This window comes from Protopterus annectens, chromosome 6.part0 (assembly GCF_019279795.1).
Source record: "Protopterus annectens isolate FY-2018-M chromosome 6.part0, PAN1.0, whole genome shotgun sequence".
Classification (NCBI taxonomy): domain Eukaryota; kingdom Metazoa; phylum Chordata; order Ceratodontiformes; family Protopteridae; genus Protopterus; species Protopterus annectens.
In genome coordinates this window covers 1,769,013,926-1,769,032,224 of record NC_056737.1, presented here as the reverse complement: position 1 = coordinate 1,769,032,224, position 18,299 = coordinate 1,769,013,926, and the positions used below count along the sequence as shown (strand labels likewise).

The 18,299-nt window shown below is 38.1% G+C and overlaps 2 protein-coding genes across 2 annotated transcripts in view; both read left to right on the top strand.

Moving 5' to 3' along the window:
* Positions 1-6,599, top strand: part of LOC122804925 (C-X-C chemokine receptor type 2-like) — a 77,009-nt gene extending 70,410 nt beyond the window's left edge. The window contains exon 3 of the mRNA XM_044075142.1: positions 5,490-6,599. Coding sequence (XP_043931077.1) covers positions 5,517-6,599 — 1,083 coding nt within the window. The 5' untranslated portion in view covers positions 5,490-5,516. The remainder of the gene's footprint in view (positions 1-5,489) is intronic.
* The window catches only part of LOC122804926 (C-X-C chemokine receptor type 1-like), a 522,524-nt gene that overhangs the window by 501,692 nt on the left and 2,533 nt on the right, over positions 1-18,299 (top strand). The gene's annotated exons all lie outside the window — the stretch shown is intronic.

Sequence of the window (18,299 nt, the reverse complement as noted above, 5' to 3'; positions counted from 1 at the left end):
AGACCTTTGATTCTTTAGTGAGGTATTTCTGAAGCCTTTCCAGTTGTGGCAGATGTCTTTGAGAGGTACATACCAAATGGGGAGTTGTATTCTATGATAGGTCTAATGAGGGATGAGTACAGTGGGACAATGATCTCCTTTTTTCTGGATGAAAAGCCCTTAATGATGAGGTGTGCCACATAGAAGGAGTTCCTGACTGTTGTGGCGATGTGGATATTAAAGGTAAGACCACTGTCCACCTGTGTCCCGAAGTCTCTTATCACACTTTCAATGTTTAGTATACTTCCACCTATGTGGAAATTCATGGGTGCGTGTTTTTTCCCAAAAGGGATAACTATACATTTCTTGGCATTAAGCTTGAGCCCAGGGCTCTGGCACCAAGCATCTGTTTCTATAAGGCCCTTTTGTAGAATATCCACATAATTTGGGGATTCAATATTGGCTCCCAGTTTGCAGTCATCTGTGAACTTTGTTAGAGTCCCTTAGTGTTGGCCTGTACTTCAGAGAAGTAGATGCCAAACAAGAGGGGTCCCAGGACTGAACCCTGAGGTACTCCACTTGTCAGTTGTCTGGAGCTGGATTTGAAGTTGGCTACTTTTATGTGTGGTTTCTGTCAGTAAGGTAGTTGGTAACCCATCGAGTGATGCAGGGATTAATGCCCAGCTTAGAAAGTTTATTGATGATTCCAGAGTGGAGGCTGGTGTCGAAGGCCTTAGCAAGGTCCAGATAGGCTGTGTGGACTGCCTTATCCTCATTCACAGCTCTGGAGACAGATTCAAAGAAGTCAATCAGGTTCAGGAGACAAGATTGGCCCTTCATAAACTCAAACTGGGTGGGGTCCAGTGTTTGAAGGTTGCCAATGTCTTTGTTTATAAGTTCTATGATAACACGTTCCATGACCTTGCAGATCAGGCTCATCATTCTGATGGGGTGGGTGGTATTTACTTTATTTGCTTCCATTGCAGACATTATAAATTTGTTTGACAAGTATGTTTACTTTTATATTTTGATATTAAGTATTTACTTGTTACATCACTTGCCTGTGTTTATGTAATTTCTTAAATTTGTGGGTTCTTTAATTTAGTGTATACTTCTAGTCTGTGATTCTGAGATGTCCCGAAAAAAAGTCCAGTTGTGTCAGTGCTCTACCCAGTCAAACAAATTTAAACAAATATATACAATGTTTATATTTTAATATATAATAATATTTTATCTAATACATAAGTAAATAAGCATGTAGATAGATAGATAGAGTGATAGATAAAACCACTATCTCACGAAAAAGAAAGAAAAATAAGAAGATACTGTAGGAAAGAATAAACAAGGTGGGTAGGAGGGAGTGGGTAGTATTCCTAAGGAGAATCTGAGTCCACCAGCAGTAGACTAGGAGATTCTGAGCTCTTAGGTGGACAAGTGTGAATTGATTGAAATCTTGGATCCTGAGAGATTCAACCAATTGATACAACAGTGGGCAAAAAAAGGATACAATCCTAGCTGTGGCCCAAACGAGTACAGACAGTGTCAGGGATGTCCGGGTTAAGGCACTGTTAGCCAGAAGTGATCATGCCACTGGGTAGATTAGAGCAATAAGAGGACATGGATGAAAAGACAAAGATAATGATATAGGACTTTAAAAATCTATGGGAATAAGTCATGGATGCAGTACTCAGGGCTAAGGACAAGCAGTGAGGAAGAGACAAAAACAGAGAAATGAAAAAGGACAGGGTGGCCATACAGGAATGTAAGGCTAGCAGTTAAGGCAGGAGACAGGGCCTACAAGATGCAGAAAGGAAGACATGAGAGGATGAGGGAAGCATAGCACAAGGCTGTGACCAAAAGGCAGCAGTGATGGTAAGGGCAGTAAAGGATAAAGCGGAAAAGGTCTAGCAGGAATTAGCAAGACAGGAAGAAAGCACATTTTAGGTGCACTGCTGAAATAAAGAAGAGAAGCACTAAAATGGACAGACTGAGCAAAGATATAAGAGAACTCACAGAAGCCTGGCAAAAAGCAGATGTACTTAATAAATACTTAGTTTCAGACTTTACAAATTAAATCAAGGGACAGGGTGCCATGCATGGGGAGAAATATAACAAAATGGGAAGAATAGTATATGGACAACAAGATAAAAAAGGAGGAGTTTCACAGTTATCTGACTGCCTTATAGATGATACAGCAGAAGAACCAGAAGGGATGTGTCCTACAGTCATAATTATGTCCATTGTGCTTGCAGACACCTAAAAGAGTCCTTCAACAGATCACAGGCTAGTGCAGAATTGCAAAAGAATGGACAGCAAGCAGAGTATCATTATACAAGGGGGAGCAGAAGAAATGTAGAGAGCTATGAACCTATTAACAACAGTAGCAGTGAAGGTCATGCAGAGAATCCTGAGGGGAAGGCTGGTAGTATTTCTAAAGGACAGCAATCTTCAGGACAGTACTTAATATGTGTTAATTGCTGGAAGAAACCATCAGTCAGACAATCTAATTCTAAGGCATAGTTGTAGGGGAATTTGTCAGGGAAGTGCTTATAGATGTGGTCAGTCTGGACTTCCACCAAGCCTTTAACTTGGTTTCACATAAGAGGCTAATAGGAAAATTAGAGGGGATGGGAGTAGCACCAAGACTGAAGCACTGGATACCTGTATGGCTGAATAGTAGGACATAGTAGGTAATAGTGAAAGGGTGATTTTAGGAATAAGTAAAGTGACTGGTGGAATAGTGAAAGGACAATATCAAAAATAAATAAAGCGTCTAGTGGAATAGTGGAAGGACGATGTAAGGAATAAGTAAACTGATTAGTGGAATAATGAAAGGACAATATCAGGAATAAGTTAAGTGACTAGAGGAATAGTGGAAGGATGATGTCAGGAATAAGTAAAGTGATGGGTGGAATAGCGCAAGGATGATGTCGTGAATAAGTAAAGTAACTAGTGGAATAGTTAAAGGATGGTATCACAAATAAGTAAAGTGATTACTGGCATAGTGAAAGGACAATGCCAGGAATAAGTAAAGTCACTCATGGAATACTGAAAGGATGCTATCAGGAATAACCAAAGTGTCTGGTTGAATAGTTAAAGGATAATGTCAGGAATAAGTAAAGTGACTAGCGAAATAGTACAAGGGCAATGTCAGGAATAAGTAAAGTGACTACTTGAATAGTAAAAGGATGATGTCAGGAGTAAGTAGAATGACTAGTATAATAATGAATGGACGATATCAGGACTAAGTAAAGTGAAAGGATGATGTCAGGAATAAGTAGAATGACTAGTATAATAATTAATGGACGATATCAGGACTAAGTAAAGTGAAAGGATGATGTCAGGAATAAGTAGAATGACTAGTATAATAATTAATGGATGATATCAGGACTAAGTAAAGTGAAAGGATGATGTCAGGAATAAGTAGAATGACTAGTATAATAATTAATGGACGATATCAGGACTAAGTAAAGTGACTAGTGGAATAGTGAAAGGATGATGTCAGGAATAAGTAAAATTGATAGTGGAATAATGATAGGATGTTACCAGGAATAGGTAAAATGGCAGTCGAATAGTGAAAGGACTGAGGTCAGGAATAAGTAGAATGACTAGTATAACAATTAATGGACGATATCAGGACTAAGTAAAGTGAAAGGATGATGTCAGGAATAAGTAGAATGACTAGTATAATAATTAATGGACGATATCAGGACTAAGTAAAGTGACTACTTGAATAGTAAAAGGATGATGTCAGGAATAAGTAGAATGACTAGTATAATAATGAATGGACGATATCAGGACTAAGTAAAGTGAAAGGATGATGTCAGGAATAAGTAGAATGGCTAGTATAATAATGAATGGACGATATCAGGACTAAGTAAAGTGACTCGTGGAATAGTGGAAGGATGATATCAGGAATAAGTAAAGTTGATAGTGGAATAATGATAGGATGCTATCAGAAATAGGTAAAATGGCAGTCGAATAGTGAAAGGACTGATGTCAGGAATAAGTAAGTGACTACTGGGATATCACAGAGGTCTAGCCTGGAGACAAAACAAAAACAAAGTCTTAGCTGATAACAGAAAGATGGATGCAGCAGTAAAGAAGAGGGAAGAGAGTACAGAAGGGTTTGGAAAGGATAATGAAGAGGCCAGAAAGGTGGGACTTGAGGCTCAGTGAAAACAAATGCAAAAGGCCTACATTTAGGCCACAACAACCCATATGTGAAGTACTAGCTAGAGGAAGTAGAACTGATAGCAACAGAGAAACAATGCAATATAGGGGTGTTGCTTGTATTTGGACTGGGCATCCAGAAGCTAAGTAAGACACAGTGGCAGCAGGAAATATAATGCCGGATTATCCTCGAGGCAGGTAGATTCCAGAAGCAAATAGATAATGCTTCCATTCTTCAGGGCTCTGCTCAGAACACAAAATGAGTACTGTGCACAGTTGGTGGAGGCCATGAAAGACGGAGACATTATGCTGCTGGATGGAAACCAGAAGAAAAACTGCCAGAGTAATCCATGACAACGAGTAAAGTAGATATGACCAGAGGCTAGAGGAGTTCTTCTTACTTGAGACCAAAACAGATGAGAGAACCTGATATTGATGCACAAGAACAATAACAGGAAATATTAAGGGGTTATCCTGTACTGGATGGAGGTAGGAGGAAGGAAGAAAAGGGCACAAACAGGAAATTTTAGGGATTAACTACCTCTTGGATCTCCACAAAAAGAAAAGGTTGTAGACCCACATGATAGACTGTCAGAACTGGTGATATAGAGGGAATCCACAGAGGCATTCAAAAGGACATGGGAGAACTAGAAAAGGTAAGGGGGATTGTAAGGATAAAAGTGGGGTAATCTGTTAAATGCACTAAAAGAGCAACCTAGATGAGCTTATTGTCTTTTTCTACCATCAAGAAAATGCAATGTAAAGTATTTAGAACATAGTGGTGTGATAGTTTGAACATACAAAAGCCACTCCCAAATAGATCACAAATGAAGTATTGTTTACTATCTCTCTGACAGCAGCCATGTAAACCACTAAGGAAATAATAATTTGTCATAAAATGGTTAGTTTGAAAGAGCAAAACACAACTTGAAATCCTAAGTACTGCATTACACTTGAATCCAACAAATAAATACAGGCATATAAGTACTGGTTGCCTTCTCCCTCATTTGCATAATACCAAATAAATGAAAACAATATGTATTAATTTAAAGCAATATGTATGTCTTATTTATGACAAAAATGCTAAACATGCAATGTTGCAACCTTCATATTGCTGTTAGCATTGTGTTACCTGCCTTTGATTCACAGTAATTAAAATGCTGTTTCATACATACACCTACTCCATTTTGTATTCTAGATGAACAGGATTAGTTACTGATTATGAATGAATGAATGAATAAATGAATGAATGAATGAATGAATGAAATTATTTGAATTCTTTGACACAATTTCAGTAATACTGAATTAAAATATTTTTCTATTAATTATATAAACAGATTGAAGATTCATGAAAAATTCTCCACATGTCTATCCAACTAAATGGAGACGCATTTCAAGACTTGTTTGACAATTACAATTACAGCTATAACTACAATGAAACAGACCTGGAGAACATTTTTTCTGAGACTGCACCCTGTATGAAGGCATGGAGTTTGAACAAATACAGCGTGGCAGTGGTTTATTCAGTTGTTGTCATGCTCAGTGTGGCTGGAAACTCCATGGTGGTATTGGTTATCTGCTATGACAAAGTCCATAGATCATCCACTGACATATACCTCTTAAATCTGGCTATAGCTGATCTTCTGATTGCCATCACCCTTCCTTTCTGGGCTGCCTATATTGTCAGCCAGTGGATATTTGGAGAATTCATGTGTAAGGCAACCTCTGTTTTACAAGAGGTAAACTTCTACAGTGGAATCCTTCTACTGGCCTGTATTAGTGTTGATCGATATCTTGCCATTGTTCGAGCTACTGAGACTGTTGTTCAAAAGCGTCATTTAGTCAAGTTTGTCTGCATAGGTGTCTGGGTCTTTGCAATTCTTCTGTCATTGCCTATACTCCTTTACAGGTCAGTTTTTAACTCTGCCCATGGTGGCAGCCTTGTATGCTATGAACTCCTGGATGCATCAAAAACAGAGCGGTGGAGGATAATCACACGTTTTCTGCGGCACATTATTGGATTTTTCATCCCTCTCATCATCATGATTTTTTGCTATGGGTTTACCTTGAATACCCTCCTTGAAATGAAAGGCAAACAAAAACAGAGAGCCATGAGGGTAATTTTTGCAGTAGTCTTGTCCTTTCTTATCTGCTGGCTACCATTCAACATCACCGTCTTCATTGATACATTGATGAGAACCAAGGCCATAAACGAGACCTGTAATCTGAGGGCACAGATTGACACTGCTCTACCTGTGACACAAATGCTTGGCTTCTCACACAGCTGCATCAACCCTATCTTGTATGCCTTCATTGGACAGAAATTCAGACATAGTTTCCTAAAGATCCTGACTACTCATGGTGTTATTAGCAAGGACATTCTCATCAAACGTGGTAGAAGTCCTTCTTCTATGTCCACTTCTGGAAATACATCTACAACTTTATAATTCTTACAGGTAGAGGATAATATTCTGGTAAAATAATACTGAACCAATGATAATTTCCCAGTAACTGCTTTAAATATCACAAGAAAAATGCATAATTGGAATCCTATAAAAGAACAAGATATTAGAACCAGTCTGAGATACTCACCAGTAAAGCAATATAATTTTATTTAAGAGAATAGGAGACACGTTTTGCAACTTTTGACTTTCTCAAGGTAAATGAATTTCCCAGGACATAAATAACTCACTGTACTTTCTGTCCAAAAATAATCAGTGACTCTGGGAAGTTCTACTTTGTAGTACCAGTATGTGTAGCATTAACATGTATACTTTTTGTCAGTCTAAAGCTACGTTACAGATACTAAGAATGTCACTCCATGCTGGCTCTAATTATGTGGAGGAAATCAAATACCTTCCGTAAAATACAAACTATAACTTCATGTATGACACTTTAGCAATGACAAACTGTAAATATGATGTACTCAAAATATGTTCTAGCTCACAACGACTAAAACATGAGGTGTACATTTATTTCCCAGTTTTGCATATTTATCTGAGACCATTTACATATCTTCTGATTTTATTTCTCTTTGAAAGAGGGGCCTGGAACTTAGAGCTTGTGGTAAATGTTGTGTCATAGCATGTCACATGTAACAGCTTTAACTGCTTCACAAGTGTGGCACACCACAGCTTGTTATGAAATAGAAAAGAGAACATTTATTTTGGTTTCATGGAGTGTAACCTGCTATTCTAACAAATAAAGCACTTAATTTCTGTCCATCAGATATGATCTATCAGTAAGCCAAGGGGATGAGGCTTGTCAGAAATTTGTTTGAAAAAGTTCACATTAGTAAACACACATTGGTAGAATGATATCCTGCAGAGGATATATGAGAAACAAAGGAAACATTGATGGTAAGTAATCACTGATATGTGTGGTTATGCAAAATAAAATGAGTAACTGAATGTATTATCTTGTGGAACTGATGTAAAAGGAGATGAGAGAATGAAGGTGGATGAGAAGAAAGAAAGGGGAAGGCCGTATAAAAGAACTTGAGTGCATTCTTAAAGAAAAACACAATAGAGGGTATGAGAAGAAAGCATTGAATTAAATTATAAAGAATGAATGAAGGTGAGTTATCTGAGGACAGGAAGTATTTGCTTTCCTTTCTAATGAATGCCATATATAGTGGTGCCATTTTCATGAACTTGGAATACACATAGTTCAGGCTATTTCACTCAAAGTTGTCAAGAACAGGGTTTGACAGGGCCATAATGTTGGATACTACAAGTTTCAAAGTTATGAACTGTGGATTTTGAATAATTAGTGCTCTTGACATGAAGACACATAAATAGGAATCAAGAAAAAAAAGCTTATAACCATGTGGATTTCTTTCTTTTTTTTCTGATGCTGCCACTGACTCTGCAGGACCTCCTATGGTCAGGTTCGCGATATTTCTCATGCTCAGTAATCTCCATGCTTATGACAGTCCTCCTGGTGTGACCTCCACACAGATGGTGCCCATCTGGGTGAAGCTTAGCAGTGATGTGGACATCGTTCTTACTGAAAGGGATGGGTAGGCAAGGGTCTATTACACTACACTACATACTGGACCTTTCAGTTTAAGACCAACCTGGGTCAGTGGTTCAGATGACAGAGTTCTGACTGCAACCCTTGCCACTACTGGGCTTTGACAAGTGGCCACTGTACTGGAAAAGCTAGGCATGGAGACAAAGGAATGAATGCCCATGGTCCACTTGCCTCTCATGGGGGAGGGTTGCACTCACTCACAGGCACATTGAATTGGTGCATATTCTCTGATGCAGACCAGGAAGCAAGCTGCTCTTGCTTCCAAGTGAGGAGCAGGGCTTCTTGGAGGGAATGCTGGGGTGCATACAGAGTTTAGGCTGCAATAAGAGAAACTGAACCACCTCAACAGTCACCTAAACTTTGGTCTATCCCAACTGACTCTTGTCCTGGTGAAGAAGAACTAATAGGCCAATTAGTCAGGGGAGCTGATAATCAACAGGCAGTGGAGGGTGGAAGGAGACAGAAAAAAAAATGAAAAAAGTAGTGACACAATGAGGGAACTGCCCTACCTATATGACTCCATGCCTCTCAATTTCCCATGCACCTTACAATGCAATAGCCACCTTGTGTTTTATTTGGCTATGGTTTCACCACTGGAGCTTATATTGTTTGTGTGAGTGTGTGTGTGTGTGTGTGTGTGTGTGTGTGTGTGTGTGTGTGTGTGTGTGTGTGTGTGTGTGTGTGTGTGTGTGTGTGTGTGTGTGTGTGTGTGTGTGTGTGTGTATAAACATGTCTCCCTCATCATCTTTACTGGAAGACATGAGCGAGCAAATATTTATTTTTCACCCCCCACCCACCTCACCCCACTCAAGTTCCGACAGTACCAGGCTTCTAATCATTACTTTTATCTTAGTCACAGTCAGGGCTTCATCGCACTGCACCACAATTTATTTTTGCTGGCATGACTCACCCAACAGGGCATGCTAAGGATACAGACTTGTAATTCAGACAGGCTGGAATTACAACACTACACAGTACATCTTACGCATGAAAGAAAAAGGCCCAGAAATATATGGATCCTGTATCTATCTGTTGGAAGTAGGAAACCTGATACTGCATGTCCTGATACCATGAGTTTTTGTGCACCCCACTTCAGAAGAGCGCACAAACTATTCAGGGCTGAGTATGCAGACTGCAGCCTACACTGTATCCTATGCTGGTAGGTTCTCACAAAAGCTACATGGAGGCAGCATTACATAGTGTGGGCCATTGATGACTTGATCATATTGAGGAGTGGGCATTGCAGCTGAGACTTTATGAACTGTGCTGTTCTCATTCCTTTGTGCTAGCGCTAAATTTAATTTCAGTTGTGCATTGTACTATGTGACTAATGTTACAAACATAAGCCTGCCACATTACAAACCACAATGGCCTATGCTGTACTGCAAACGTTTGCACTCTTCACAATTGTGTGTGTATGTCTGCATGTCTGTGTGCGTGCATGTGTCTGTGTATATGCATGTGTATGTATGCATGTGTGCATGTGCCTGGGTGTGTGCGTGTGTGTGTGTGTGTGTGTGTGTGTGTGTGTGTGTGTGTGTGTGTGTGTGTGTGTGTGTGTGTGTGTGTGTGTGTGTGTGTGTGTGTGTGTGTGTGTGTAATCCTTTTCTTAAAACTAAAGGAATGAAGCTAGAACTTCAAATGACTGAATAGAAAATGGCTGAACTGTTTTATGTATGAATGTCACAATAAGCCTGAATTTGCTAAACTACAGAAAGAGCAACACTAACAAAACTTCAGAAATGGAACTAGAACAGAAAGCAATGTAAGAGGGAGTTAAGAAACCTCTCTGTCCTCCCATATGACAAACCGTGTTTGTCATACCTAATTCTGAGTTTGCATGTTCCTGTAGAATGGAAAATATCAGCTTCACACAAACGGCATCTTAACTTTTTCTTTCATGGTGGCAGAGCTTTTAAGTTAGCATATAAAAAGTAGCAGGGCTGTAGAGGCACACTTACTTTTTCCTGTGTAAAAAGGTAGTTGTTGCACATAAAAAAGATGTATAGAACCTCACATGCTAGCTAGAATGTATTATTATATTACTTCTGATTTATGGTTCCACTTGACTTGGAGGAATCTTTAAAGTATTGTTCTCTAACACTGTAAAATACTCATAACAGTAACTTATATGCTATAGCAATACCTTTTGCTGACTTATTGTAAAATGCATTTACTTGACCTGCAAGTTCGTTCGCAGGTACTTCTTTTTTTACTTCTGCTCATCTCTCATCTTTGTTCACTGCATTAATTTTTTATACATTTATGCTTTATGATTTACGTATATTATTTTCTGAGCTGTATAGTGATATCTTTAGGTCCCATAACAATTCATTAACGGAAAGGTACTGAAGGATTGCATCAGATATCAGACTTCATGGCAGTTTGTTCGAGTGAAAAACATGTATTAGTGCTATGCAACAGTCTATACAATTTCAGAATTTTGTAGATACAGAATTCTACATTTTGTTCATTTTTGAATGCACAGTTATGTATCTCTATATAAGTATGCTATACACACACACACACACACACACACACACACACACACACACACACACACACACACACACACACACACACACACACACACACACACACACACACATATATATATTAATAGCATTACATTTAGTGGAATACTTTTAACAGCCTGGAGTAGAGAGAATTATCTTAAGAGCCCAACATTGGACAGAATGCAAAGGGACCTTTTGTATTCATGATAGAACTCTCAAAGCATGTGACCAAAGAAGAAAAGAAGCTGGTCTTGAGCAATACCTTAGTATCACTAAGACTGATATCACAGTTTAAATGAACATAGTTAACGTCAACAATTAGCTTCATATTAAATGTCAGTTGATATGGTTATGTATGGGAGATGATGGTTCACGTTCCAACCGGATTCACTTGAGATCACCTTCTCATCTCTGAGGGCTTCCACATAGTGCTTAAATGCATATGCTTCTGAAAACAGGTGCATGCAACAGGTCAACAATGCTATCAGGGCATGCAAAAAGTCATACAAAACTCTGAATATGAACAAGAATGTGCCACAATGGTGTCTCAAAAAACTTGTACTAATGGAGCCCAAGAACCACTAGACTGGTTTTGTGATAAAAATCAGCTTCATGAGTTAATCTCATGTAGATATTTGCTTCCCCATAATGTCATCTCCTTGCAGAGTCATTTTCCTTAGACCTAGCAAATTAACAAATTCTAATCAGGATGTTATTAATTTGGCATTGCTTAACACTATGAATCTAAATAAAAAGTGACCAAACTTGAGACCGGCCTGCCATAAAGCATGTTTGTATCTGTATTACTAGCTAAAACAAGATTTCATTGTACTAATAATAGTCCATCTTCAGGTTAGTTTAGTGCCTCTCACTCATTTAGATCCTATAGAGATTGGAGGAGTCTATCCATATTCATCCACAGCCCCATCACCTCATAACAAATTCAGCACACTAACGTTGAAGTTTGGGAAATTTTATATAAATAAACAGATCAAGCTATCACACTATTGTTAATAGTAGATCCGTTCTATATGTAACCTACTGACAAGATGAACTGGAGAATAACCTAATACTATTATTCTAGGAGACTTCAAGTACCCATCTGTCAACTGAAGAACTTATATGTGACCAACAAATACAATGTTTTTTACATTTTATAAATGCCATATTGATGTGCAACAAAATGTTGTCTCTCCTACCAAAGGTTCAGTCTGTTAAAACTCATCCTCACTTCTTCTATGATCAAATCCTATCATTATGCTGTCAGATTCTCCCTAAAAACTTGACAAATACCTCCCAAGTATCTTTCTATGTTCATGGACTTCTTCACAGCAAACCTCAGACCACTTTTTTATGATGCAAAAAAATTCAACAGCTCCTGTCACCATAACTACGGTACTACCAAGGCTGTCATATATAACATCAACTATGACTCTCATCTAAATTCCAGTTTCACCTCCCCTCACCACCTTACTAATGTGTGCTAATCCTACCCCTTGCCCCAACCCAAAACCTACACATTACATTATTAAAAAAAATTTCCCTAGAAGTATCACTACACAAGACAAAAGGACAGAGAACTCATACAAATAGGTACAACACTAAATCTTGTCCCTTTTCAAAGCTTAACTCTAAACCTGTGAACATTCACATGTAAATTGATATACACAATTTTGCACATTTTCACAACCACCACCTTTTCATCAAACATTAACATTTAAATTCCTACTTACCTACACTATGTAAAGCTTCAGCCATTTGAATGACAGGCAGTATCAGATACCAAACAATGTTTTAGAGAAGAAGATCCCTGTTGAAGTGTTAGCACTCGAAATGCAGAGTGCCGAGAGGCTGGAAAAAAAAAGACCGAAAACACAAGAGAAGAGTGAATCTCAAAAATCTTACTTTTCTTTTAAACTTATATATACCAAATCCAAGATTGCCATTCCTAACAGAAAAAGGAATATTCTGAGAAATGGCCTCTCAGACTTGAGTCCATTTTCCGTCATTCAGTCTCTGTATTTCATTACTCGCACTACCAGGTCCTGACATTTCAAATGGTTACCCAGGTAAGACCCTGATTTATATATACTCCTCATAGACACCTTTTGGTTTTAAATAGTTTTAGTCCAGGCCAACAAATCATCCAGGAACAACTCCAATATGACCTGCTAGCCCTTAGCTTGTGGTTTTCCTAAAAAAAAAAAAAAACAAGTGATGCTAAACCAAAACAAAGCAATAACAATGATTTTTAGTCTAAAATACTAAAAAACCTTCAGGAGCAAATGCCAAATTAATTACATTATAGAAACTGCAAGGAGTTTCAACTATCTTGGAATATGGCTAGAACAAAATCTAAACTCCCAAACACCTAGATAGTCATAGGTTAATACTAGGTTAGCTGCCCTTGCAAGACATTATAAGGCTAGTCAAGTATCCGTTGTGAGACTCAAACCCTGTACCTTGCATTTGTAAGGCAAACACCTTAACCATTAGGCCACCCTACCAACCACTCCATAACAAGCTGTCTACGTCTATGACTCAGAAACAAACATTTGCAAGGGTTTTATATTTACCAAACTGGAATACAGTTTCATTCTATTTGCCAGTGAATCGTGCAAAATCACAGCAGTCCTGCAAATTATGTCTAACAAACGTCGTTGATTTATTGCCAGTGCTCATCAAGGACATCTCTATCTGTCTCTTTAGGAAAGCCAAATAGCTCCCAGTCAGACAAAAAGCAGACCTTCTACTTTCAATAATTTTTAAACTCCATCAGGACAACCACCTGCTATAACATATGTAGCAAATCCACTTTAAGGCCTGTCATTCAAACCACTAAAACCAAACTCCACTGCATGGATCACAGATTCTATGTACTTGCCTCCAAGATATGGCAAGCACTCCCTTGAAATCTGATTCGCCTATCAGGCTAAACCATGTTTACATGTTTAGACCCTTTTTCAAAAAAAAAAAAAATCCTGCGGAGACAAAACAGCTGCAAATTTAACAACAGAGGACTTACTAATAATGTGGTTTGGCTTAATGGTTGAGGTGTTTACTTCACAGGTACAAGGTACAGAGCTTGATTTTTACCTTTGGTCACTGCTTGGTTATTTGCTAGACATAAAATAGTCTGCTGAATGTTTCCCTATAAATCTGTAATATCATATTCTATGTCTTCTCTGTACATTGATTACAAGCATGTCATTACACCACCTCACATTGCAGACAGCCATAGTCATTCAGATTCAATCTCGGCAAATCTTCCACTGACCTATATCATCCTTTGATTTGTAGAAACTAAATATGTACATAGTTTTACTACAAGCAGTCTTGTACTGCAGTTGCTGTACTGATTTGCACTGCATTTGCTGTATTGTCATGACTTTTTTGCTTCTCATTTATTATATTATAAATCTAGTCAACTTTCTTCTGTTCTTCTGCATTCTGCCTTATTGCACAATATTTCTTGTTAGCTGTTGTATTTTACAGTCTGAGTTGAGCCTGCAATTGGTCTTTTTGGATCAGTTCTGTACTCCAGTAAACAACATAAAAACATAAACAAACTAACAAATACATATATAAATCTATGCCCTGAAAAAGGGATCCAAAAGAGTTTAAGGGTGTTTTATTTCTTATCCTGGCATAAAGAAATTTGCGCAATTTGTCACTTTTTTTCTAATAAGCATGTTCATTATAAGTCTGGAATCACAGTCACATGAATAATTCACCATCCACTTACTTGGTAGAACAGGGAGGTTAAATATTCTTTATCCATCTCATTTTTGGCATAACAAAAGCTAGCTGATGAGGCTGGGTATTAGGAGTCATATTCTGCTCCATGTTTACAAACAACCTGTGGATGCAACATTGCACCATACTTAGAAATTTAGCTTTGATGCACTGAGTGAATGAAGATGTCTCTGTTTCCTGTTTTCATAGCCAAGGAATCTATGGGAATGATGGAACTACAAATGCAATTAAATGGAAGTGGAAAATGTCATCAGGTGTGTATAATTTGTTAAACACAAAAGAAGGCAAAAACACAACATATTGACTATATTTACCAATAATCAATACATTGATCTTCACTTAGGTTAAATACTCTTACACCTGCAACATATTTATCATATAGTATATAAAATGCAAATAAAATTAATACTCCCTCACTATTAAATGTATGACCCACTCCAAAATGCATTTATAGGTGGCCTGAATAACTTAGTTTGTTTTCTTTCTATGGAGGAGAATTTGTGTACCTCAGTAAAACAAATGTATCTATGCCTGACAATGTCTGCACAGGACTGGAAGACCAACAGCAGTGTAGGTTAACAAACTGCTGCAATGCCATGCAGTAGGTCAGTTAAATGGTTTACATAAACCCATAGAAAGCATGGTTTGCAGCAACATATAGAGTTCAAGCCTCTCTATGGATTTCCCATGAGCATTTTGCTGTTCTAAATATCAGACTTCTGCAGAAAAGTAAATGTCATCTATGAGTACAGTTATTTATATGCAAGAGTAAGCTTTCTTCTGAGAACATGTTTTCTGACATTACTTTTTACACACTTTTTTGGAGAAATGCAAAGCCATGACTCACTATTTGTAGTAGAAAAATAGATAAATTATTCCTTATTATTTCTCCAAGTCTTTTGGGTTTCTATTACCATGATGGAACGGACCCCATTCATAAGTCAAATACAATTAAAGTTCATGAAATTACTATTGTTTCAATCTTTGATGAAAGCCAGAAATGATCTTCTCAGCACCCATAATGTGCCCAGTAATGACTCCTTCTGCAATTTTTATGGAGTTACATGTATTGGTAACATATCTAAGTACAATTGTAGATTCTTCTTTATAAGACCCATTGCTCCTGCTAGTATTGGGACTGTTTGGGTATTTTTCTTCCACATTGCCCTCATTTCTGCCTGCAAATCCTGATAATTTATGAGTTTGTATCTCTCTGTACACAAGACACTGTAGTCACTAGTTACAGTGATTTCAATGATCAATGCTACTTTTGTCTTCTTTTCATGGACCACTCTATCTGGTTTTCTTGCATCTGTCTTTTAAACTGTTGGTAATGTGTCCATGTGATGTAGACTGGCCCCAAAATGTATTGCTTTGTGGCTCATGTTTTCAGTGTTTTTCAGCTACTTCAGTGCTGTGGTGCAGTGGTGGCATTGTCACCTCACAGCAAGAGGTTCTCTGGTTCAGTTCTTGGCTGGGATGCCTTCTGTGTGGCGTCTGCATGTGTTTGTGTGGGTGTGCTCCGGTTTCCTTCCATGTTCTTAGATATGCATCAGGAGCATTTCTTCCTGGCCTTCTGCTGAAAATTGGCTTTGTTCCAAGTCGGACTTTCCCAGTTAAAAAATGTTAAATAAATAAATGTTTGCACAATCCCCAGTGCAACAGTCTTGCCACATTATTATGCCTTTCAGTATACAGTCCTTCTACCATTAGTATGTCACACCCAACAACGAGGTGTGCGACTGTTTCCAGTTCTGCTTTAAAAAGCCTACATTTGTCTGTTTCTCCTACATGTTCAATGGACTTTGTAAACCAATGTGTGTGTAGCCCACTATCGTGGGCTACCAATATTAAGTTTTCATCTCTTGGCTTGAATTCACTTCTCCTTAGCCATTCCTCCATTTGATCCTGATCAACTTGAGGCTCTTCCAGAAGTTTAATATACTTGCAACTATATTTATGCATTTTACACATTTCTTGCCTTCTCTTCTGGTCCTTTACCTTATATTCTTCTTTTGGTTTTTTGCACATTCATTTGCTGCCTGATTTTTATCTACTTCTGGTTTGATTTCCATTCCTACTTGACACCAATATGCTTCTGCTAGACTAAGCAGAGAGGTCAGCTTAGATTTCTTCTCCTCATGTTTTAAAACTTTCACTATGTTTGGGTCTTGTGAGGTCAGCAGATGTGTGTGCAGTCCCACGACTGCAGATCTATACATGTAATCATTTTCAAGGAGGCCCATCTCTCCTTTGGAACAGGGAATATATAATCTTGGTATGCACTGATTTTTATAAATCATTTTGTGAGCATGAAGCATTCTTCTTGTTTTCCTGTCTAATCTATCCAATACATTTTGGGGCCACTCAATCACTCCAAATCTGTAAGTTAGGACAGGAAGAGCAAATTGGTTAATAGATTGAATTTTGTTCCTAGATGTCAATGCTGTTTTCAGGATTAATGTAAGTCTTCAAAAGTATTCATACATCCACTATGCACTCAAGTTGATTGAGTGAAAGTTTTGGCTGTCAGTATACTAGTGATGACCTCAGTTATATTGTGGAGTCTAAATGCTGCAGGCACTGACTGGAAGGTGAAAGTAACTGGCCAAGACAAGCTCCCTGTGAGAAGACTGTCCACTATGGGAATACCTTGTGGTGTTGGCTAAATGAGCTTGTAGCAGTGGATTCAAGACACTGCTAGCTTTCTGTAGGAAGTGCAAACATGGAGTCATGTGACTATTGCACATAAAGACTAGCATACCATGCATTGCACACAAAGGTAGGTGCAAATAAAAATCCATTCCATCACTCTCTGCACCTATGGAAACTGTAGAGGGCAGCTGGGTAGAAGCAGAGAGGGGGTTAAAAGACTAAAAAATAAATAATTACAAAGATAGTGTCTCTTTATGGGCCAAAAAGTCCATTTATTTAGGTAATTCCTAATTCTTCAGATGCATGCACAGCCAAATAAGCACGATCTTGTGTATAATGCCTTAGTATTTGACAATTACAAATGCTGTGTGACACAATGCTGTGTGGTACCATCCTGTACTGTTTCATCCTGTGACCATTATGTTTGGGGTCTATATTACATCAGCGAATGCTGATATATTGAACTTCAAAGTCAGAGAGCTGAAAACAGCGAAGGAACGGATCAGAGATTTTTTTCCCAGGGAAAAAATTTGCTGGGCCATTTTCCAGGCTTTGCTGTTTTCTCCACTGTGGTGCAATCTCGGAGTTGGTATATTTAAGTTGGGGGTGTAGGAGGCAAAGCCCCCAACTTAATTTTGACTGTATACTCTTTTATACTCTTTATTTTTATTATTTTTTTTTTTTTTGAATCAGCGAACTTTTTCCCTGGGAAAAAAATTTGCTGATCTGTTCCTTCACATTTTTCAGCTTTCAGACTTTGAAGTTCGATATATCAGCATTAGCTATTTTTAGCATTCGCTGATGTGACATTGACCCTTAAGCTTGTTTTGGTTGAACAATTTTAGATGTCTTTACTTCACAGTTACAAGGAATAGAGTTTGAGTCTGACCTCTGGTTATTGGCTTGGCTTGAAATAATCTGCAAACTGATAGCCTATGAATAGCAATTTAGATAATAAGAAAATTAGTTTAAAGAATACAATTAAAACACCATGTTTCATAACTGTATAGTAGGCTAATGACCACTAAAGCCCTTATAAGCCTAACCGTTCAACCCAGATGTAACACACACATTTATTTTATATAGAGAGTGATTTAGTGCCTACCTCTGTCCATCAGAGACTTAGGTATTAGACCCGTGGTGGATTTTTGATTATTCATCCATTGGTCCCAGTTGTGGTTAAAT